We start from the raw sequence: 25,101 nt of genomic DNA on the forward strand, positions 1-25,101 counted from the left end.
AGAGGGCATTGAGGTGCTGCCAGCACTTCCGATTAAGCTGACGAAGACGAGGAAGCAAAGTCAATGGAGTCCTAAGAATCGATATATCTCCACTACAGTGAGTGGATTGCCAGGAAGGGAAAGTTCTGGGTCCGGATGAACAGTACAACGCTGACAGAAGTGCACGACATACAACTTTGTGGTTGAAAACTGGAAACCATGGGCTAGGACCCATGACTGCGCCTTGTGGATGGCTCCCTATAGGTGCCACTCACCAACACCAGTACTGGAGCACCAGTATGAAATGCAGAAATCGTCTGCATACAGAGATGGTGAGACTGAAGGCCCTACAGCTGCTCCTAGACCGTTAATGGCCACTAAAAAGAAACAGACACTCAATACAGAGCCCTGCAGGACGCCATTCTCCTGCTTATTGGGGGAAGGGGGGGGGGGGGGGGGGGGAAGACTATGGGAGGCACCAACTTGGACACAGAAAGTATGAAGCGACAGGAAGTATTGGATAAAAATTGGGAGCAATCCCCGGACACCCCACTTTACAGTGTAGCAAGAACATGTCACCAGGTTGTGTTGTATGCTTTATGGCAGACTCGATCGATTCCAGATTATCAGTGTTAGAGCGACTCTGGCGGAAGTTGCCCTGACATGCAGCCAGGAGGCTACCTGACTCCAGGACCCAACTCAACCGCCGACACACCATATGGGCTGATAGCTATCCATGTTAAGCGGGTTGTTAACAGGTTTGAGCACCAGAATGATGGTGCTCTCAGGACAGGATGACATCGCACCGCCTCCGGTTGAAGGCGATGAGGAGATGTCGCTTGTAGTCAGGCAAGAGAGGTTTAATTATCTGACTGTGGATCCGATATGGCCCAGGAGCGGTGTCGGGGCAAAATGCAAGGGTGCTGAGGAACTTCCACTCTGTAAATGGGGCATTATAGGGTTCACTGTGGTGTGTAGTTAACGAGAGAATACCCCTTCCATCTGTCGTTTGGGGACACGAAAGGCTTGGCGATTGCCCAGCAATTGCGTTTGCGTCGGTAGACAACACGCAATTCATGTGAACACCAGGGACACCCGTTGGGGTCTTGTACCCAAAAAGACATTTGATCTAGGTCCAGACTTTGGAAGGTGACGTATAGCACCCAATGGTCGAGACATCTCTCTTCCAGCTCTCCTGTTTTTGTCTTTGTATAAGCTTGCGAACCCAGGCACGGAGCCGTTTAAGGACTATGAGGTGCTGTAGGGAAGGGTGCCATTTATGTCACTCTTTAATGGGCTCAGCGACTACTGGCAATCACCACGGGACTGTCTTTTGCTGGGGGCACCCTTGAGAATGAGGGCTTGCATTTCCACTACAGAAACGACCATTGTGGTGACCTGGTCAGCTACAACATCAATGGCACCATGTGGGGGAGACTCTACAGTGACAGCAGAGGTGAAGGCTTCCCTGTCTGCCTATCTCAAACCCATCTGGGTAGGCGTCCATGGGCATGATGCCGGGGAAGTAACGGGAAGATGGGTAAGCAGTCACACAGGTTGTCACGTGCTCTCCTGTGGATATATGGGAGGAGTCCTGGGCTGGAGAATTATAAATCTCGGGCCGAGTAACTACCATGGGCCATACTGATATGTTTGATGGCCCCAGTATTTAAGAGGCAGAGGTCGAGTTGGGACAGTAAATTTTTGACTCCTCTGCCTCGGGAAGTAAGCATGGTACTACCGCACAATGGGGTTATGGGCACTAAAATCTCCCAGAAATAGGAAAAGTTTAAGGAGTTGGTCAAGCAGGGCAGCCAAGATGTTCAGGGGTACCACACCATCTGGAGGAAGATATACGTTGCAGACAGTTATTTCCTGCATCATCCTTATCCTGATAGCCACAACTTCAAGAGGAGTTTGAAGGGGTACAGGTTCACTACACACTACACACTACACACTAGACACTAGACACAAACTCCACCTGACTCCCTATTATATTCACTACAGTTCTTGTAATATCCCCTATAGCTGCGGAGGACGGGTTTGCATTGACAGGAACCAGGTTTCTTGGAGAGCAATGCAGAAAGCAGGTGTAAGGCCTAACAACTGCCATAGCTCAGCCAGGTGGTGGAAAAAAACACCACAATTTCACTGGATGATGACGTCATTTTAGGCTAGGTAGGCATGAAGCGCTCAAGGGATTATGACTTAGGGTCATCTGTTGCCACTCATTCAGTACCTGCAACTAAAAGGGACAACACTATAAAAGACATTAACAGGCATAGGATTAAAAAACAGCATAATTAAATGTCCTTAGACAGGTTTGTCAAGTGGATAAAACGAAGAACACGAGCAGCTGCTCCTGGGTCATCCGCTAAAATGGCATCCCAAGTGCATGGCAGGCGAAGATCAACGCGCAGTGCATTAAAATTCGGACAGGACGTTAAAATGTGGCATACCATCAGCAATTGCCCATATGGGCAGAACGGCACTGGTGCAGCCATCAGCAGATGGCGTTGGCTGAACCGGCGGTGTCCAATCCGTAATTGGGCCAAAACGACCTCCTCCCACCGAGAAGGGCGTGAAGATGTCGTCCAAGCCGTGGGAAGAGGTTTCAAGGCCCGAAGCTTGTTGTCCGTAAGTGTAGCCCATTCGGCATGCCACAGCGATAAAATGAGCTGACAAATGACCCTGCTACAATGTGATGAAGGGACACAACAAGAAGCTGTCCGAGGCTGGAGGACTGCAGCCTTTGCCGCGGCATCTACAGCTTCGTTCCTAGGGATACCGACGTGGCCAGGAACCCACATAAAGGTAACCGGAGGACCAAGTCGTCCGCCAGCTGCTGAAGAAAGAGTTGGATCCAGTGCACGAAAGGGTGAACCGGATACGGATCACTGAGGCTCTCGATGGCGCTCAGGGAATCGGAGCAGGTTGGTGGCGGCAGATGTAAAGAATAGCCTGGTAGAGGGCAAATAGCTCAGCTGTGAAGACCAAACAATGGCCATGGAGTCAGTATTTGAAACTGTGTGCCCCGGCAATAATAGAACACCTGACACAGTCATTGGTCTTGGAGCCATCTGTATAAATGAAGCTGGGGTAACCTCCTAAGGGAGCGAGCCGAGGTCAAGGTGAATGCAAACCTGAGCCTGGAGCCAAGGTGGCGTTTGGCTCCTGCCCACTCGATAGGTTGCAGGGAGTGAAAAATCAAGGTGCTGAAGGAGGCGATGAAAGAGAACTCCAGGAGGTACCAGGGCAGAGACATACAACCCGTATTGACTGTCAAGAGAGTCGTCAAAAAAAAGGAACGATGAGACGGGTGATCGGGCATTGACAATAGCAGACAGGCGTACCGACAAAGCAGTATATAGCGCCGGTAGGTTAGTGGCAATTCACCGGCTTCAGCATGAAGACTCTCGACGGGACTAGTATAGAACGCTCCGATCGCAAGACTTAAACCCCGATGTTATATAGAGTTGAGGTGACTTAAGATGGACAGCCGTGCAGAGCAGTATACGAAGCTCCCATAATCCAGCTTTGAGCTGACGATCGACCGATATAGGCGAAGCAGGACGGTTCGATCCGGTCCCCATGACATACCGCTGAGAACACGGAGGACATTTAGAGAATAGGTACAACGGGCAGCCAAATATGGCATGTGGTGACCAGCTAAGTTTCCTGTCAAATGTAAGACCTAAAAATTTTGTTGTCTCCACGAATGGGAGAGCAATGGAACCGAGTCATAAGGACGGTGGGAGAAACTCTTTGTAGCGCCAGAAGTTAATACAGACCGTTTTCTCAGCACAAAAACGGATGCCATTGGCAACACTCCAGGAGTAAAGAGGGTCAAGACAATGCTGAAGACAGCGCTCCAGGAAACATGTACGCTGCGCGCTGCAATAGGTGGTAAAATCGTCCACAAAAAGGGAGCCTGATACATCAGCTGGGAGGCAATCCATTATTGTATTGATTGCTATGGCGAAGAGAGTGACGCTCAAAACTGAGCCCTGTGGCACCACATTCTCCTGGTGAAAGGCGTCAGACAGGACAGAACCCACACGTACCCTGAACTGTCGATCCATTAAAAAAGAATAAAAAGAGGGAGGCAACCACGAAGGCCCCATGTATGCATGGTGCGGAGAATGCCCACCCTACAACAGGTGTCGTAAGCCTTCTCCAAATCAAAGAACACAGCTGCAGTCGGGCGCTTCCGCAACAAGTTATTCATAATGAAGGTCGACAAGGTAACCAGATGGTCAACAGCAGAGCGGCGCCTACAAAATCCACATTGTACATTGGTAAGTAGGCGTCGAGACTCGAGCAGCCAAACCAAACGAGAGTTAACCATTTGCTCCATCACCTTACAGACACAGCTGGTAACGGAGATGGGTCAATAACTGGAAGGCAAGTGCTTGTCCTTCCCCGGCTTAGGAATCGGGGCAATAATAGACTCGCGCCAGCATGTGGGAACATGACCCTCAATCCAGATGCGATTATAAGTACGAAGAAGAAAACCTTTACCTGCAGGAGAAAGGTTCTTCAGCATCTGAATATGAATAGAATCAGGCTCTGGAGGGAAGGGCAGTGACCGGGCAAGTGAATTTTCGAGTTTCCACATGGTGAATGGGGCATTATAACTTTCACGATTCGAGGAGCAGAAGGTTGGTGGCCTTGTCTAGTTTGCCTGTTTGCAGGGGAAGAAGGCAGGGTGGTAACGAGTGGAGCTCGAAACCTCTGCAAAAAAGCGGCCGAAGGCATTGGAGACATCCTCAGGGGCCACAAGGATGTCATTCGCGACCGTCAAGCCAGAAACTGGTGGGTGGACCCCAAGTGCCAGATAGCCGGCGCAGGCTACCCCATTCAACCGAAGAAGGAGTAAAACTGTTGAAGGTCCTTTTGAAAGCATCCCAGCTGGCTTTCTTGCTTTCTTTAATAACACAACGACACTGCGCACGTAATCGTTTATAACTGATACAATTCACCATCGTAGGGTGGCATTTAGGAGTGCGTAAATCACGTCAACGAGCACGTAAAGCATCTCTACATTCTGCAGTCCACCAGGGGACTGGTACGCGATATGGAGAAGAAGTAGTGTGAGGGATGGAATATTCAGCAGCAGTGAGAGTCACTTCTGTGAAGTGTGCGACCTGACTATCACAGCTTGCGAAGGTTTGATCCTGAAAAGTCTCCCTGGAAGAGAAGAGCCCCCAGTCTGCTTTGGAGATGTTCCAACTAGTTGAGCACGGAGTGGGCGTATCATGCAGGAGATGGATAACACAAGGGAACTGGTCGCTCGAATATGTATCAGAAAGTGCTTACCACTCAAACCGGCGTGCAAGTTGGGTAGTACATATAGAGAGGTCTAAATGGGAATAGGTGTGAGTTGAGTCCAAAGAGAAGTAGGGGCGCCAGTATTGAGGCAGACAAGACTGAGGTGGTTGAAAAGGTCGCCTTACAGGAAGCCTCTCGGGCAGGATGCTGGAGAGCCCCAAAGGGGATGGTGGGCATTGAAGTCTCCAGTTAACAAAAATGGTGCAGGTAGCTGAGCAATAATTTGCATCATGTCTGCCCTCGTAATGGCAGAAAACGATTGAGTGTAAACGGTACAAATGTAAAATGTAAAAGTGGGGAGAGTAATTCGGACGGCAACTGCCTGCAGGCCGGAATACCTGCCACAGGGGTAGGTCAAAACGCACAGAGGCATAGTGTCAAGTCAATTTGATCGCATGGGCGTAGCTTCGTTTCCTGGAGAGCTACGATGCGCAGACAGTGCAAGCGTAGCAGCAACTTTAAGTCCTCTCGGTAGGAGCGAATGCCGCAAATATTCCAATGAAGAAGTGCCATCGTGAGAAGAAAAAGAAAAAGGAGAAGCAAGAAGGGGTCACCTCGAAGGCTGCTGAGGGCCTGGCTTCGAGTGAGCACTGCCATCGCTATCAATAGGCGGAGAGTCATCGTCCATTGGTTCAATAGGTTCACCGGCCATCTTGTTAAGAGGGCCGGGAGGGTGAGCTTCCTCCCCCCCCCCCCACCCCCCATGAACGGCCAGATGTTCAGCTACCAGCGGTGCGGCCAGGTGAAATGGATGACTGCCTGGGGCGGCAACCGCTGGGTGGCGCAAGAGAAGAAACACGCGTGGCGGAGAAGGAGAACATTGCTTCCTATAAGCCTTCTTCGAATGTCTTTTAGTGGAACTACTGGTCGACGGCTGGGAGTTCGAGGTACTTAGGAAGTCTGCAGGGGGCGGTTCCTTCTTGAAGGCCCGTGCATCTGACTTCTGGGTCTTAGTCTTGGCAGAAGCTGATGAAAGGCGCTTGTTTCTTAGGGGTGATGGGAGGAAGAGGAGACGCTGACCGGGCGATCTTAGCACTGCCCGAACGGAAGACCGTAGTGCTAAAGGTCAGATCGCATGTCTGTATCGCCACCTCCCTGGCAGTCCGAGAAGAGGTGAGGACAGTACTGTATTTCCCTGCTGGGAGCAGGGTGGGCTTCCTATTAGCAAATAGGTTACAAGCAGCCAAGACGGACACTTTCTCTTTGGCCCGAATTTCCTGTATACAGCGTTCATTCTTGTAGATGGGACAGTCGCGGAAGGATGCTGCATGGTCACCCTGACAGTTCACGCAATGAGGAGACAGAGGTGGACAGTCACCCTCATGGGCGTCCCTGCCACAAGTGACACATTTAGCCGCATAAGAACAAGACTGGCGAGTGTGATTAAAATGCTGACACTGGTAGCAGCACGTAGGTGTCGGGACATAGGGGCAAACAGAAATAACCTCGTAGCCCGCTTTGATGCGCGACGGCAGCTGAACACTATCGAAGGTCAAGAAAAGTGTCCGGGTCAGTACAAGGTCATTGTTGACCTTTTTCATGACCCTATGGACAGCCGTCACACCCTGCTCAGCGAGGAAAGACTGAATCTCCTTGTCAGTCCATCCGTCGAGTGATCTAGTATATACCACACCACGCGACGAATTCAAGGTGCGGTTAGCCTCCACCCGGACAGGGAACGTGTACAGGAGTATGGCCCGAAGCAGTTTTTGTGCCTGAAAGGCACTCTCAGTTTCTAACAACAAGGTATCGTTACGCATCCTGGTGGAAGACTTGACAGATCCGGCTATGGCATCTACGCCCTTTTGGATAACGAAAGGGTTGACAGATGAAAACTTTCTGTCCTCAGATCGAGAAACTATGAGGAACTTTGAGGCAGGCGGTGGTACTTTTGTCACTGGTGGCTGGTCAAGTTTCCGTTTTTGGGCAGAAGTCAAGAAAGAAGGAGAGAAATCCATTGCAGAGGAATCCCCCATGATTGCGAGCGTCTCCGATGGCGCGCTCCTTCCTTGTGGGGACCCTCTCAGAGGGCACTCCCACCTTAGGTGAACGTTTACAGCTCAGGTCACACCTCCCGAGAAACAGACGGAAGGACCAATCGGCATGGTCGGAAGGTGTCAGCTCAGGCAGTCACCCCTCCCGGGCCTGGCCTTTACCAGAGGGTACGTACGTCCCTTAATTGTCTACCCAGGGCAGGGAATTACGCATTACCCCGTCACCGGCTACGCGTGTGAACGCGTGGGTCGGCCTTCAGGCACGCACAGGGAGGAAAGAAGAAGAGGAAAAAGAAAGAGAGGGAGAGAAAGGACAGGCTGTCTCAAACACCGAGGCGGAGACCAGAGGAGAATGCAAGGAGAAGAATGCAAGGAGAAGAAGGCAAGGTAAAAAGTAAGGAAGACAGTGAGAAGGAGAAGGACAAAGAAAGGAACCAAACAAAGGAAGGAAGAAACCAGATTAAGTGAAAAACCAAAATTACCACAAATATAAGTCGTGGAACCATCCGTCTCCAGACGCAGGCGCAAGCGATCCCCTTGAGGGGGAGGGATTCCTTTTTGTCACCTCTTATGACAGGCAGGAATACCTCGGGCCTATTCTAACCCCCGGATCTGCAGGGGGGGAAGTAACACTGAAAGTACCGTGGGAAGACATATGACCGAATTTCCAGCACTTAAAGCACCGCATCAGGGAAGGGATATATGGCTTGACATCACAGCAGTAGACTATCACCTTGCCCTTCTTGGGTAATGTGTCATCCTCGAAGGCCAAGATGAAGGCACTGATTATCCCTCTGACCCCAATAGACGTGCCGGTCAAAGTACACACCTCGCAGCTCTAAATTGGTGTGCAGCTCATCATCAGACTCTAAAAGAAGGTCCCTATGGAATATAATACCTTGGACCATATTTAAGCTCTTGCGGGGTGTGATGGAAACAGAAACATCCCCCAGCTTGTCACAGGCAAGTAATGCCCTTGACTAGGCAGAAGATGCTGTTTTTATTAAGACTGACCCAGTGTGAGCTTTGGACAAGACCTCCACCTCCCCAAACTTGTCCTCTAAATGTGACTTCATGGACATGAAAGATTCCCCATCAACTCTTGTACAAACGAGGTACCGGGGCGAATAAGCTTCACTGTCATCCTTAGTCTGGCATTCCTCCCTTGGTGTGGCCAGGGAGGGGAACGATTTGGGGTCATTTCTTAGCATTGAAGTTAGACTTTGCCCACTTAGAGACTACTAGGGGCAGACCACCAGCATGAGATGACGTACTACACTTCAAGGCATGTCATCCGCCCTGGTACCACCCACTCCGACTAGGGGCCCTCCCCACGGGCGCTACCCAGCCTGAGCAAGAGGCACCTGGCAGGATGGCCATTGCCGGAAGTCCCGATGCCCCAGGGGGACAGGCAGCTACTCTGGTCATTAGCGCCCAGTCTGTGACTTAGGAAATGGTCAAAAACGAAAATGGAAAGCAGCAGCAATAGGAACGAAACTCAAAAAATTAGAGAATCTAAATGCAGAAGGAAAGCTTAAAAATCTGCTACAGAAAGGGGTTGGTTGTCCCCAAAAAGAGCTTCAAATGACTGATGTCATCTCACTGGCACTAACAAACTTGAGAACGCAATCGGCCGAGCGCATGTGTTCTGCTAAAATGGACGATATATCAGGCGACAGCTGTAGACGGGCGCGTAACAGAGTAAAATAGGGGCACTCAATTAAAAGGTGTCTTACCGTCCACAGCTGAGAGCAGTGGGGACAGAGTGGGGGAGGATCGCCGCTTAAAAGATGTCGATGGCTAAAAAGACAGTGCTCTATCCGGAGTCTAGTTAAAATTACCTCCTCCCAACGACGAGTTTGGGAGGAAGAGGTCCAAGCACAGGGAAGAGCTTTCATGTCCCGCAATTTATTATGGAAGAGTTTCGACCAATGTACGTGCCATAAAAGAACAAAACGACGACATAAACGGCTCCATAGATCGGCGAAGGGAATCAAATAGCTGGCCAAAGAAGAGAGACTGCAGCCTTGGCTGCTATATCGGCCGCCTCATTGCCACAGATACCAACGTGTCCTGGGAGCCGACGCCCCCCAAATGGAGCAAGCGCAGGTAGTCCTGAATTCAGTGGACCAGAGGGTGGACAGGGTAGAGAGCTTGGAGACTGAGGAGAGAGCTGAGAGAATCTGAACAGATAACAAACTGTATCCGCTGGTGGTGGCGGATGTATTGAACAGCCTGGAGAACAGGCTCCGCAGTATAAACCGAACACTAGTCGGGAAGCCGAAATCGATTTGGGGTGTCGCCAACAATATAGGCACTCCCTACACCTAACGATGTTTTCGAGCCATCAGTGTAAATAAATGTGGCTTCCTTCATTTGTGCACAGAGCAGCAAATGCCCGACGATAACCAAGTGAAGGGGTACCATCCTTGGGAAATTGACAAAGGTCAAAGAGCAGGCAGATCCGGGGACGGAGCCAAGGTGGTGCTGTACCCCAAGTTGTCAAGAAGGTTTTAGGAAAGCGGAAGGAAAGAGAATGGAGCAGTTGACGGAAGCAGACTCCAGGTGGTGGTAGGAGGAAGGGTGGCCTGCATACCCTACATCCAAGGAGGCGTCGAAAAAAATGTCATGGGCCGGATTAGTAGGCATGGAAGACAGATGGCTAGCATAATGACTCAGAAGGACAGCTCGCCGATTGGACAGTGGAGGTTCAGCAGTCTCAGCATAAAGGCTTTCCACAGGGCTGGTGTAAAAAGCTCCAGACACTAAAAGTAATCCACGGTGGTGGATAGAGTTGAGACGCCGAGGAATAGATGGCCGAGCAGAGGAATAAACTATGCTTCCATAGTCCAATTTCGAGCACACTAAGGCGCGATAGAGATGGAGAAGGACCACTCGGTCTCCTCCCCAGGAAGTACCATCAGGATACGGACGGTGTTGAGGGATCGCAGACAGCGAGCTGAAAGATAGAAAATTGTGCTGGTCCTCCCATGTTTCCTGTCAAACATAAGACCCAAGAATTTAGCGATGTCCGAAAACGGGAGGTTGACAGGTCCTAGATGTAAGGAGGGTGGAAGAAACTCCTTACGTCAACAAAAATTAACACAAACGGTGTTACTGGGAGAAAAACGGAAGCCTGTTTCGATGCTCCAAGAGTGGAGGCAATCGAGACATCCTTGAAGACGACGTTCATGAAGGCTGGTCCGTTGAGAGCTGCAGTAGATCGCAAAATCGTCCACAAAGAGGGAGCCCGAGGCATCAGGAAGGAGACAATCCATAATCAGATTTATGGCAATGGCAAACAGTACAACACTTAGCACGCAGCCCTGGGGTACCCCGTTTTCTTGGGAGTAAGTATGGGAGAGAGTGGTGTTCACCCGCACTCTAAACGTGCGCTCTGCCATAAATTCGTGAAGAAAAAGGGGCAGCCGACCTCGAAAGCCCCAAGAGAACAGTGTACGGAGGATGCCTGTCCTCCAACTGGTATCGTATGCTCTCTCCAGATCAAAAAATATCGCTACTGTTTGGCGTTTCCAGAGAAAATTGTTCATGATATAAGTGGAGAGAGCAACAAGATGGTCAACTGCAGAACGATGCTTTCGGAAACCGCATTGGGCAGGTGTTAAAAGACTGCGGGACTCCAGCCACCAAGCTAAATGGCAATTCACCATACGCTCCAAAACCTTACATAAAATACTCTTGAGAGAAATGGGGCGATAGCTAGAGGGGAGATGTTTGTCCTTTCCAGGTTTCGGAACAGGGACGATGATACCTTCCCGCCACCGTCGGGGAAAAGTACTGTCGGTCCAAATTCAATTATAAAGGCAAAGGAGGTAACGCAGACTATGGGTTGATAAATGTAGCAACATTTGGGTGGATACCATCCGGACCTGGGGAGGAGGAGCGAGAAGAAGAGAGTGCATGTTGGAGTTCCTGCATGGAGAAAACAGTATTGTAGCTTTCGCGATTTTGAGAAGAGAAAGCAAGAGGTCGCACTTCCTTTGCACGTTTCTTCGGGAGAAACGCTGGCGGGTAATTTGAAGAGCTCGAAATCTCAGCAAAGTGTTGACCCAATGAGTTAGAAATTGTGATTGGGTCCACTAATGTATCATGCGCGACAGTGAGCCCAGAGACTGGGGAGAACTAGACGCGCCTGATAACTGTCGAATCCGACTCCAAACTTCCGAGGAGGGAGTGAAGGTGTTAAATGAGCTAGTAAAGAATTTCCAGCTTGCCTTCTTGCTATCGCAGATGAGGCGACGGCATCGCGCGGAACTGCTTATAGCGGATACAGTTGACCAAAGTAAGATGGTGGTGGAAGACGCGAAGAGCACGTCGCCGCTCACGTATTGCGTCACGGCATGCCTCGTTCCACCAAGGAACTGGAGGGCACCAGGGCAATTCGGAGGTGCGTGGTATTGAACGTTCCGCAGCTGTAAGAACAACGTCTGTAATATGTATGACCTCAGCGTCGGCGCTAGGAAAGTGACGGTCATCGAATGTTGCTAGAGACGCAAAAAGTGCCCAATCAGCTTGAGCAAACTTCCAGCGCATATATGGCGGTTGAGGCTGCAGTCTAAGGACACATGGAAAGTGGTCACTCGAGTGTGTACCATCAAGGGCGAACCATTCGAAGTGCCGAGCTAGAGGAACAGTACCGACCGAAAGGTCCAAGTGAAAGAAATGTGTCGTGGAGGCAGACAAAAATGTAGGGTCCCCAAAGCGGGTGGTTGGCATTGAAGTCCCCAACCAGCAAATAAGGGGGTGGAAGCTGACCAAGAAGATGAAGGAGATCAGATCGTGCCATTGGTGTGGACGATCTAATGTATATAGTACAAAGAGAAAAGGTATATCCAGAAAGGGAAAGACGGACAGCGACAGCTTGGAAGGAAGTGTTTAAGGGGATTGGGTGATAATGGAGAGTATCATGGAGAATAATCATGAGTCCTCCACCTGCTGGAGTGCCTTCAACAAAGGGGAGATCAAATCGGACGGACTGAAAATGGGGGAGAACAAAGTGGTCATGGGGACGCAGCTTTGTTTCCTGAAGACAGAAGATAACCGGCGAGTATAGGATCGTAAGAGGATCGACAATTCATCACGATTGGCTCAAAGACCGCGGATATTCCAGTGGATAATGGACATAGGGTGAACAGAAAATGGAGGAATGTGACCAAGGTTGCCGTCAACTCAGCGACTGCTCAGAGCTTGCGACCGACAGCATGGAATGGCATTCAGCCAAAGGCAGAAGATCCTGATCCATAGGTTGTTCAGGAGCAGCTCCTGCCACCAGCGATTGGCCGATTGATAGGCCGCCAGCAGTGCGCCTCGGCGACACAGAAGACGGCTGAGGGCGATTACCGCCAGGTGGTGCTGTAGATGAGACACGCCTTGGCGGAGAAGGAGATGAACTGGATTTCTTACTAGCCTTCTTGGAAACATGATGTTTAGATGAAGGAGGAACCAATGGTTGTGAAGTTGGGGTTCGTAAAAAATCTTCACGAGTATGCTCTTATTTCGAAGTCTTGGTGTCTGACCTCTGCGCTCGAGATTTAGCAGAACCCGATGAATGGTGAGCCATAGAGCGGGCTGGCAAAAGTGGGGAGGTTGAACAGGCGATCTTTGCGCTGGCCGATCTGACGACCGTGGCACTAAACGTGAGGTCACAAGTCTGCGTGGCCGCCTCCTTTGTTGGCCAAGGAGAGGCAAGGACAGCGCTGTATTTTCCTGTCTGAGGCACGGTGGGCTGTTGACTGGCGAATAATTTTCGAGCAGCAAAGGTTGACACCTTTTCCTTCACTCTGATTTCCCAAATGAACTTTCCGTCTTTAAAAATGGGGCAATCTCGAGAGGAAGCAGCGTGGTCACCCCATGCAACGAGGGGATGGAGGTGGACAAGCACCCTCATGGGCATCCTTGCCACACACAACACATTTGGCCAGATTGGAACAGGACTGGCTGGTGTGATTGAACTGCTGACACTGATAGCAACGCGTAGGGTTTGGGATGTAAGGGCGAACGGAAATTATCTCATAGCCTGCTTTGATTTTCGATGGGAGTTGAACTTTGTCAAATGTCAAGAAGACAGTACGGGTTGGAATGATGTTCGTGTCAACCCTTTTCATGACTATGAACAGCCGTTACACCCTGGTCAGACAGGTCGAGGTGAATTTCCTCGTCGGACGTTCCGTCGAGGGAGCATTTATAAACGACCCCATGTGATTAATTTAAAGTACAGTGCGGCTCCACCCGGACAGGGAAGGTGTGTAGCAGTGAAGAACGCAGCAATTGTTGTGCCTGGAGGGGACTGACTGTTCCTGACAACAAGGTGCCATTTCGTAATCTGAAACAAGACTTACAGGACCTGCAATTGCGTCAACACCTTTCTGAATAATGAAAGGGTTGACCATGGAGAAGTCATGACCTTCGTCATACAGAGATACAACAAGGAACTGTGACAATGATGGAAGGACTGTCTGTAGCTGAGACTCATTGAACTTACGCTTGTGAGCTGACATAGTAGAAGATGAGGAAGCCATTGCGGAAGTATCCCCATGATTACCGGCGTCTCCGATGGCACGCTCCTTCCTTGTGGGGGCCCTCTCTGAGGGCACTCCCACCTTAGGCGATTGTTCACACCTCAGGTCACACCTCCCGACAAACGACCAGAGGGACCAATCGGCACTTTCAGAAGGTATCAGCTCAGGTAATCACCCCTCCCTGGGCATGGCCGTTACCAGGGGGTACGTACATGTCCTACCTATCTACCCGGGGCAGGAAATTACGCGTTACCCCGTCACCAGCTACGCATGGAAATGCGTGGGTCGGCCTTCAGACATGCACAGGGAGGAAAAAAGACAAAGGGAAAGGAAAGAAGAGACGTCTCAAAAGCCGCAGCGGAGAAAAGGGCAAAGAGAAGAGGTATGGAAAAGAGAAGGACAAAAGAAGGACGAAGACTTGCAAGCGGAGAAAACAAAGAATTTGTTACAGTTTCGAGCGTCCGTCTCCAGACGTAGGCACAAAACATACTCCCAGAGGGGGAGAAAGGGAAGGACAGTGGCGGAGGGGGGGGGGGGGGGGGGGAAGGCCTGTAGATGGAGGATGGGGAAGGATGCGGAAAGCGAAGGTATGCAGCCCGGAAAGGAAGGAAGGCCACATTAGCTTGGGGTCCCGAGCTTGCTACGCACGTATCCACAAAAGAGTTGTGGACCCCCTGGGAGGGGGGGATCTCTGTGTTGTCAGGGGGCTACAACCAACAGGGTACATTGCAGCCCCACCACAATGGACTGGCTACCGTGCTGGATATCAGGCGCAAAGAAGTTCATGGTCATCGTCGGCACAGAAAGCGGCACTGCATAGTGCATGGTGGAAAACGCCCAAAAGATGGAGAATGAGTGGGACTGCGATGCAATGATGAGAAAGTGGGCTGCTGATCTCAATGCACAATGGACACAATGCACTATGTACGGTGCCCTACCCCAATTGGCTCGTTCTTTGGAAAATTTTTGAAGAATATAGGTCAAACCCTACAGGGGACCAACACAAAGGCTGAGACATATGAAACTCCTGTTTGTCACCTCTTACGACAGGTAGGAGTACCTCGGGCCTATTCTCATTCTCAGACCCACAGGGGGAAATGTGGAAGATCTGCAAATCAACAGCACCAGTAAAAAATAAAATAAAATAAAAATCACCTCCCTGTCTGTCTGATGAAGGCAGAAATGAGCTTTGATTCTGAAAACAATAGTTGCATGAAACTGGACCTGCATTCTTTATATGTGGTATCTCAGAAGTCAAGAATTTAATTAAAAATTCTTGAGTCCCCGACTTTTCTCCAGCAATTTATTTAGCCAAACACTGTTTTCCCTAGAATAGTAGCATAAATCAAGAACTGCCAGTGCAGAAGGTAATTTCACAGGTGTGTATGCACGAGGCAGTAACAATGTCATTTACAGTCTGCCTCATAGATCTACTGGGTAACACCACTTGGGCCATCACACCATCAGATGTTGATCTGATGTCCACATTCTCAATTCATTGTACATATGGAAAAACAAAGCTCTGCATATCAATAAATGCCCAAAAGAAATGCTTTGGTTGTAGTATTAAGTCCCAACTATAGCATCTCATATCTTACTGAAAAGTTAAAACATGTGGCAATGCAAGCTGAACGAATCATGCAAGCTCATAAGTGCATAAAGCCATTGGCAGATAATGTTTGTGTTTTAGTTCTCTGAAGAATGTTTTTGCCGTATGCTAACAACTACATATAGGGCACATGTATTAGCAGTTACACAATATTAATGTGTGATGCACACATGGTTTATTTGTTAAAAATGGAAAATATAGACTAGTCTATTTGTTAATATTATAGGAATCTTGAACAAAGTAAACTGATAAATACTCAGCTGCCTTTCCTTTCACACTGTTGGAACTAAATGGACACTTAAATGTACATTACAGTATTCTGTGTCATTCATTGTTTCCTGATATGGACAGCAAATATGTGAAAATTCAAATGCTCCAGATGTCCTCATTCAGATTTAGCCATATCTGACTAAGCACAGTCGCATCTATCATTTACAATTTATGACATCAGCAGTGATACTAATACTCAGCATGGAATGTAAATGGACACTTACTTTGACAGGTTATCAAATGTGATGGATCATTGAAAACTTAAGTAGTTTACTCAACTGTCCATCCGTCCATGAATCACCTCACTGTCTACATCTACATGTTTACCCTACAATTTGCAACCAAGTACCTGGGACAGGGTTCATCAACCCACTTCATGCTATTTCTCTACCGTTATACCCTCGAACAAGGAGTAGAAAAACAAACACTTAAATCTTTCTGTGCAACCTCTGATTTCTCTTATTTTATTATGACTATGAAAGTTTGTGATAAAAATTTCATGAGAAGATCCTGATGAAATGAAAAATGCCTCTGTTTTAAACATTGACACCCCAATTCACGTATCATATCTGGCAAATCTCAACAACCATTCCTTAACAGCATGATACAATGATTCACAGTTTCTACAATCTGCTCTATTCCTTCAGTATGAGCACCTAGCAGCATCATTGTTCAGATTCCACTTTAAACTATAGGTCTCACTATAATTGGCTGAGTACGTCAGCTCAGAAGGTCAGAGGAAGGCACTGAAGATACTGTAAATGTTTTCCAAAAGGTGTGAGATAGTTCCCTCTTTCAAATTCTGGGGTTATCAAGAATAAAACACAGGGACCTAATTTTTCTTTTTCAGAAATGCTTTTTTGCTATTGCTAGTTTGCAATTTCCCATCCCCTTTATTTTGGACATAGTCATTTTGCTGCCCAAATACTAAAACTTCTCTACTACTTTTAATGTCTCATTTCCCAATTTAATTCCCTCAGCAGTACTTGGTTTCATTTGATTACATACACTACCATTGTTTTAGATTTGATGATATTCATCATACAACCTCCTTTCAAGATACTGTTCATCTCAAGACCATTGTCATCTCTGACAGAATCACAATAAGATAAGCAAATCTCCCAGTTTTTATTTCTTCCCCTTTAACTTTAATTTTCTTTTCAAATTTGTCCTTAGTGTCCTTCACACCTTGTTCATTATACAACTAACAGGTTGTAACCTATTCCCCGTTCCATATGCATGTACAGCAGGTAGTAAAAGAAGCAAGGAGAAATCAAGAAACAATATATGTTCAAGGGAAAGAAATAAAGAAATACAAATGACAATGACATTCTAGTTTTGTAAGAGATGGACAATGAATTGGGAGACCAGTTAAACAAAATGAGCAGAGACTCGCAAATTGGTCATACGATTAACAGGGACAAAAGTAAAGCAGCTAATGCAGAGGGAATCAGATTAGGACCTTAGAGAGAGAGAGAGAGAGAGAGAGAGAGAGAGAGAGAGAGAGAGAGAGAGAGGGGGGGGGGGGGGGGAGGAGAAGAAGAAGAAGAAGAAGAAGAAGACAAAGCAACAAACTTGCATAATTTCGGATCTAGAAACACCAGACCCATACTAACACACCCAAGGAAACATTTCCTGTATGTTGCAAAATATGACTAGATGAGAAATGGCATTTTAAGGCATTTAGAGACAAAACCCTTCAAGATGAATTTACAGAATGTTTTGAGGAAACATCTCAAATATACCTTCCACATGCCCAAGTAGGGATGTTTCACTGCTTTAGTACATTGACAAGCTGCTTGGAGGGGTAGATAACTAGGATGCCACAGTATGTATCATTTTCTGTAGTCTCACATAAAATAAGTGACAAGCCATACTCTGTAAAAGTTATATGAACATCCGAATTTAAGATGTTTAAAAAATCCCTTGCATAAATAATGTGACCTATAAATCAGAGCATTCATAGAGCACTGAGTATTACAACACAATAAATAAATAAATTTGACATATGTCATTAGAGAAGACAGCCTCACCAATAGGCCAAAAACTCAGATTTAAATACTGGAAGATGCACTAGATGAATGCAAGTAACTAAAATAATTATGTATTCTTATTTCAGTATACAGGAACTGTGAAGCCTCTAATGGACATCATTTCTTCTCTGCACCATGACTCCTCATCTAAAGTGTGTGTAGTACCATAACTTGTCTCTTATCAATTGATACGTACAAATTAAGAGAAAAATTAAAATTTAACTGACTAAGGTAATGTCCACTTGAGAAGACACCTGAGACGTTTTAGTCATTTACTGGAATCTAGACAAATTATTATAAATGTGCAGAATAGCTGCCATTCATAATAAAAGGAATCTAAGAATGATATGTCTTAACTTACCTCTACGTACGCTACTAAGATTGATCCAATAACAACTGGTATTATGTTTGATGCTATCCAAATCAAGAATGGTATGTATAGACAATAGTTCCATACACATTTGTCAACATCTGACACAAAAGTTAAGAAAAGTTCTTTAATTTAACCAATTCTCCAACTAAGAACAAATCATTCAAGAGTTTCAGAAAGTGGCAGTAAAACCATAACATTACACAAAATAAATAAATAAAATACAATAATATACCAGGAATATCAAACCACAAAACAAGAAACCTAAATTCTTTCAACAGATATAATAAATATTAACAAACAGCACTTCAAGAAACTTTATTTTGAAACATTTCAAATGTATGATAATTGCTGTATTAGTGAAAGACTAATGGACAAGTGAATACATTCATTTAAAAAAGTAAGACACATTATTATGAGAAGGAAAGTTGCTATTCACCATACAGCAGAGATGCTGAGTTGCAAATAGGCACAACAAAAGGACTCTCACAACTGTAGCTTTCAGCCATTAAGAGGCCTTCGTCAAAAATAGACAGACATGTGCACCCATGCACACAGTCTCAGGCAATTGAAAGCAGTGGTTGCTGTTGCCTGAGAGTGCGCGTGCGCGTGTGCGTAGGGTGGGGTGGGGGGTGGAGGGTGGGGGTGGGGGTGGGGAGGGGGGGGGGGGGGTGTATATGGTGAGTAGCAACTTTCCTTCTCATAATATTGTTACATTCCATCCTGGATTTTCCAAAGTAATAGACGTTACTGATAAGCTGTGCTTCCGGTCACCACAGCACATCATTTCTGATGAGAAGGTGGAATGAACTGATATTAAGACTTGTGACAACTGGCACATTTCTAAAATTTTTGTTAGTATTAGATACAGTTACGCTATGGTTCCAGAGGTTCTCAAGAGTCACAAATTGGATGGGGGCTGACGGATGTCTAGTAAGCTCAATGACAAGTTGTGCGTACAGACTAGCACATCCATTTAGGCATGACATAACATTTAAATGTACAGTTATCTGCCGTGTTCTGTTCCATGAAATTGAACCTGGTTGCAACATTACACTACAGACAACAAAACGCAATCTATGGAGTGGCAATGTACGTCCTTGTGTGCCAAGAGGAAGTTCAAGCCTCAAGCCTCCACCAATCATGACCTTTTCACTCTAATCTCTACAATTCCATACTCATTCACATTCACAAACAAAATAGCCCCAAAGATTTCATAGAGGCATAGTTTCACAGTACTCTCTTGGTGTTCCACTGTACAAAATTTAGGTAGAAACTCAACCTTTCAAAGCTTGTACCATATAATCAGATGAGTAACTGTGGAGATCAATGTGCTGTAGTGAGCCACAAAACACTAAGTTACATATGGATACCTCTCTCATTGAAGTTGGTGCAAATCTTTGAAAGGACAGTTTATACTTAAATGTGATGTGTGAGCACTGAAATAATTTTATGATATAACAAACTGATGTAACCAATGCCTAAAATAGAGAGCAGCTGTAAACTGAATAGTCCTGTTTTCTCACATCATAGAACAGGGTCCTAACGAGAGGCACAGTGAAGGATCTTCATCTCTCAATTGTAGACAAAAGTAAACTCACATCTGAATTGTTGGTGCCAAGACTACAGCTTTATAATCGACAGTGTTCACTGAAGCATAGTACGCCCACAATGTGTGGGCAGTGTCCCCAGTGCAGTTTGGAGATGCCCCAGCAGCAGTACAGCAGCTTTCCCAACCGAACACTTATCATACATTCTCTTTGTGCGTCTCAGACCTTTTTAAAGCTGAGACAATTATTTATGAAGTCCAGCAACTCATTCCATGATCGTTTCTGAGCTTAAATGCATCTTATGACTGACAAGCACAGCTTGAAAATTTCTCAGCTTCACTCAAAGACAGCAGCACCACACAAACAATTTTTTTTCCCTGGCTTCAACAGGCTCCATGTGAGACTGTAGAAGAATGTGTGAAATACAATTTGCATGAAGAGTTGCAAACAGAAAGCTTTGTAAAAGTTTGTTGTATTGCTTGCTCACAAAGGATGAGAAACAAACTCACTTGAGAATTTCTGAACTGTGTTTAGCACATTTTCTTAAAAATATGTGATTTTCTGACTGACTGATTAAGTAATTGAGATGGGTTATGGGACCAAACAGCGAGGTCATCATTCCAGTGATTCCACAGTTACTCACCGAAGAAAGAGGGTCCGCTAGAAATGGATGGATCCAGTCAGAGGAGTCAAATTATAAAATAATGACGATTCAACACACACAATAAAAGGCATAAAAGGTGAGACCAAATCTAAAAACTGGAAAAAGGGCAGTCTTCCGATGGAGGAGTGGTCATGGGGTCCCAGACCGAGAAGACATGTAGGAGGTCCCAACCACAACCACACTGCCCCTGCTCCAAGAGTAAAGCAAAACCTCATATCTGGAAGTAAAAAGCACTTTCACGGAGGAAACCGAGGACCAGTTCAAGCATCCATAAATTGTCTACTAATAGTAAATTTAAAGAATCAGGGAGACTATACTTAGAATAAAGGGCCAAAGAAGGGGACATTGCACCAATATGTGGGATACCATCAGTCTGGCTCCACAACCACACTGGGAGACAGTCATTATGTAGGAGTAAACAATGGGCAAGCCTGGTATGACCAATGCATAGATGGCATAGAACAGTGGACTCTGTCCGGGAGGAGCAGAAGGAAGGCAGCAAACTGCAGTAGGTTCCTTGATTGTGTGGCGTTTATTATTATGAGCAGTAGCACACCATATGTCATTCCAGTTTTGGGCAAAGATCCTCATATCTGCAGCTGGAATCATGAAAGAGAAACAGTTAGCCAGTTCATTCCCCGAGATGTCCCCTTGGGACCTAGAGAAAGACAACAGAACAGGTAGCACGGCCAAGGGCAGAGAGAAGACCATGGATAGCAGAGATCAAAGGGTGACGAGAGTAGCAATACTCGATAGCCTGCAGGCTGCTCATTGAGTATGAACAAATTAAAACACTGTGGATGGCGGCCTGAGAAACAAAAAGGAGAGCTCTGTGAATGGCTAGAAGCTCTGCTGTGAACACACTACATGATCCCAGCAATAAATGGAGTTGTAAGCCAATAGGATGGCTGCTCAGACAAAAATGTTTAAATTTCTTCTTAGTCAAATTCTATAACTAAAACAACAAAACAATATTTTGAGACGTGAGATAATTTCCAGAGACTACATTAATGTTGGAACTGGCTCAAGTCTTTATAATGCTACTGGTTCACCCTGTATAATGATGAACCAGTGATGAGAGACATTAAACTGTATTTTTCTAATGTAACTATATGACTTTAGTGAAGATGAGAAGCTTTGACACTCATGTATGGAGATTGTGCTTACATGTGGGGATTGTGATTATTATGAAACTCTGAATTATTTGGGGCACACAACATAGATGTCTTTAGGATCATACTGAAGCCTGATTAAATTATTGTGGTTCAGTCGAGTAAATACATGAAAATTACACTAAAATAAAAAGACGTGAAGGAGACATTCACATGCATGCACATGAAGTGATGTGCAATAAAAGTTTGCCCCATATCATCTCTTAGAAAAATAGAACTAAAAATGGATGTGCCAGCTTCTCTCAAACACTGTAAACCCTCCAACAACTTGTTTAAGATGGAGTTTTGGCTTTTAAAATGCATACCAAACGTGTCAGCAGCTACTAGAGGGCAGGTCTCCACTGAAATTTACTGTCTGTCTCTGTCTCTCAGAATGTAACACACACTCTGTTAAAATTTGATGTATTGAAATACATACTTCACAAGTTCCATATACTGATAAGCCCTCTCAATGCATGTTTTAGAGGACAATGGCTTGTCCAGTGATACCACTTCATCCTCTCTCCATGACTGGAAAGAGAAGTGTCACAACCAAACAGCTGGTTTCACTGATGGCAACTTATTTCCTGACACTTCTAGCCACTCATCCTCCCAATAATTTATGTCCCAGTTAAACAGCAAAAGAATGGCTCACAGGGTTACAGCACATGTTATGGCAATATGTCCTTGACACGTTCCCTCAGCTGCAGAGAGAGCTTTCTCCTATCCCTGGAATCATTGTTGTCTTAGTATCCTACAGAATACTACTTCCTGGGCTTGGTCACCAACATGCATAAAGGGGGTCCTGAAGCATCTGTATCATTTTATGGCTACATCTGTGAAATAATTTAGGGCACTGGAACAGATGAGAAAATTCTTCCTTCTACCTTATCTGCCCCAGCACCTCCACACAGCAAGAACAGCAATGAAATTTTATTTATTGTGTGTATTCAGTACAATCAGAAGAATATATTATTAAATTTGTATGTGATTTACAGCCCTGCAACCAAAACCAGACCACAGCTACCGGCCAATGCCCTGCCAGCTCAGCAGCATCAGCAAACATGGCTCTTACAACTGGCACTTCCACATTAGGAATGTCACATTAACTTCTGTTGCATGAGTGACCGACTGACCAACCTACCTATTATGCCACACCAGACCATCACCGCGCTCTAGATGTTTCAATGAGTCCTCAATACAGGGGGCCTTCTGCAGCTGTCAGCAAGTGGAAATAGGATTTAAACCAGCAGGACCAGCCTGTCAGTGAATTGTCACAGCTGGGCCATCCAGTCATGTATATCTGAGTTGATCATTGTCTCATCTATGACTGCCTCCACTGGGCTGTGAACCAATGACTGCTGCCTGAGTGTCCAACCAGGGCACCGTAACTCAGCCTCGCTGCCACACTACCGCGACACAGCCACAAGCTGCCTGTGTGCTGTGGTAGCCGAGCCGCTGCTGCCACCTGTGGGAATCACCTGCATCAGCATGGTTGTATCAGTGTGATGGGGCCTGAGTATCACTTCCTGTCACCTACAGCCTGGCTGGTTCAGATGTGCTGAACCATCTGTCTGTTCATTTTCATCAAAAAAGTGTTCTATTACCTGACTGCCTTCTTTGCCCTTTCTGTCCCCAATCTCCATCAGAACCACTCACCCACTCCTACCCTGCAGTAAAAGCCTGTTACGGATGACTCTTGAGGTGGAAAAGACCTGGAGACATTGGAAGGTTTCTGTGTGATTATATAATTGTAAGACAGATTTTGGAAACATTTTAAGCTGTAAGACAATTCCAGGGGCAGATGTGGACCATAATTTATTGGTCATGAACGGCAGATTAAAACTAAGGAAATTGCAGACAGATAAGAAATTTAAGAGACAAGACCTGGGTAAGTTGAAAGAACCAGAGTTGTTTGAGAATTTTAGCAGGAACATTAGGCAACGACTGACTGAAACAGAGGGAAGGAATACAGTAGAAGACAAATGGGTAGCTTTGAGAAATGAAATAGTGAAGGCATCAAAAAGGTATAAAAAAAATAAAAAAATCAAGATCAGGTAGTAACACAGGAGACACTGAATTTAATTGGTGAAAGGAGAAAATATAAAATGTAGCAAATGAAGCAGGTGAAAGGAAATATAAGCATCTAAAAATGATACTGACAGAAAATGAAAAATGGCTTAGCAGGAATGACTAAAGGACAAATGGAAGGATATAGAACCACACATAACTAAGGAAAAAATAGATACCACCTACAGCTAAAGAGGCCTTTCTAGAAAAGAGAAGCAGCTATATGAACGTCAAGAGCTCAATCGGAAAACCAGAACCAACCGAAGAAGAGAAAGCTGAAAGGAAAATGTAGAGCAACCGTATATGGGAAATAAATTTGAAGGTAAAACTATAGAAAGGAAATATGAAGTAGATGAAGCTGAGATGACAGATGATAATGCGAGAAGAAGTTGACAGAATCGAAAGAACTAATTCAAAATGAGGCCCTTAGAATAGACGGTATTCCTTCAGAACTACTGATGTCCTTAGGACAGCCAGCCATGACAAAACAATTCTATCTAGTGTGCAAGCTGTATGAGACAGACAAACTACCCTCAGACTTCAAATAGAGTGTAATTCCAAAGAAAGTAGTTGCCGACAGGTGCGAATAACTATTAGTTTAATAGGTCATGTTTGCAAAATACTAATACGAATTCCTTACAGAAGGATGGAAAACATGGTACATGCTGATCTCTGAGAAGTTCAGTTTTGATTTCGTAGAAATTTAGGATCACATGAGGCAATACTGACCCTATGACTTATCTTAGAATACAGATTAAGGAAAAGCATACCTACATTTATGCATTAGTATATTTGGAGAAACATTTTTACAGTACACTCTTTGAAATTTTGAAGGTAGCAGGGAACACATGATTAATTACAACTTTTACAAAAACCAGGCAGTAGTTACAACAGTAAAAAGACATGAAAAGGAAGCAATGGTTAAGAGGAGAGTGAGACATGGTTATAGCCTATCCCTGATGTTACTCAATCTGTACACTGATCAAGCAGTAAAGAGAAGCAAAGGAAAATTCTGAGTAGGAATTAAAGTACTAGGAGAAGAAACAAACACTTTGAGGTTTGTCGATGACTTCTTAACTCCATCAGAGACAGCAATTTGGAAGAGCACCTGAACGGGATGGACAGTGCCTTGTAAGAAGGTTATAAGGTTAACATAAACAAAAGGAAAGCAAGGATAATGAAATGGACTAGAGTTACATCAGATGATGCTGTGGGAATTAGATTCGAAAATGAGACAAAGTAGTAAAGTTTTGCTATTTGAGCAGCAGCGCAACAGACAATGGCTTAGGTAGAGGATATAAAATGTGCACTGACAATGGCAAGGAAAGTATTTCCGAGACAAATTTGCTGACATCAAATATAGATTTAAGTGTTAGGAAGTCTTTTCTGAATTTGACTGGAATATAGCTTTGTATGCAAGTGAAATGTGGACAACGAAAGATTCAGACCAGAAGAGAACAGAAGCTTTCAAGATGTAGTAGTACAGAGAAGACCATATGGTAGATAATTTAACTGTTGAGGAGACACCAAATATAATTGGG

General features: G+C 45.8%; 1 protein-coding gene across 4 annotated transcripts in view; it reads right to left on the reverse strand.

Annotated features, from left to right (window-relative positions):
* The window catches only part of LOC126334514 (H(+)/Cl(-) exchange transporter 7), a 239,179-nt gene that overhangs the window by 133,761 nt on the left and 80,317 nt on the right, over positions 1-25,101 (reverse strand). For all 4 annotated transcript variants that reach the window (XM_049996862.1, XM_049996864.1, XM_049996863.1 and 1 more), the window contains exon 4: positions 18,117-18,226. In XM_049996862.1, the coding sequence (XP_049852819.1) occupies positions 18,117-18,226 (110 nt within the window). The remainder of the gene's footprint in view (positions 1-18,116; positions 18,227-25,101) is intronic.

This window comes from Schistocerca gregaria, chromosome 2 (genome assembly GCF_023897955.1).
Source record: "Schistocerca gregaria isolate iqSchGreg1 chromosome 2, iqSchGreg1.2, whole genome shotgun sequence".
In the NCBI taxonomy this organism is placed as follows: domain Eukaryota; kingdom Metazoa; phylum Arthropoda; class Insecta; order Orthoptera; family Acrididae; genus Schistocerca; species Schistocerca gregaria.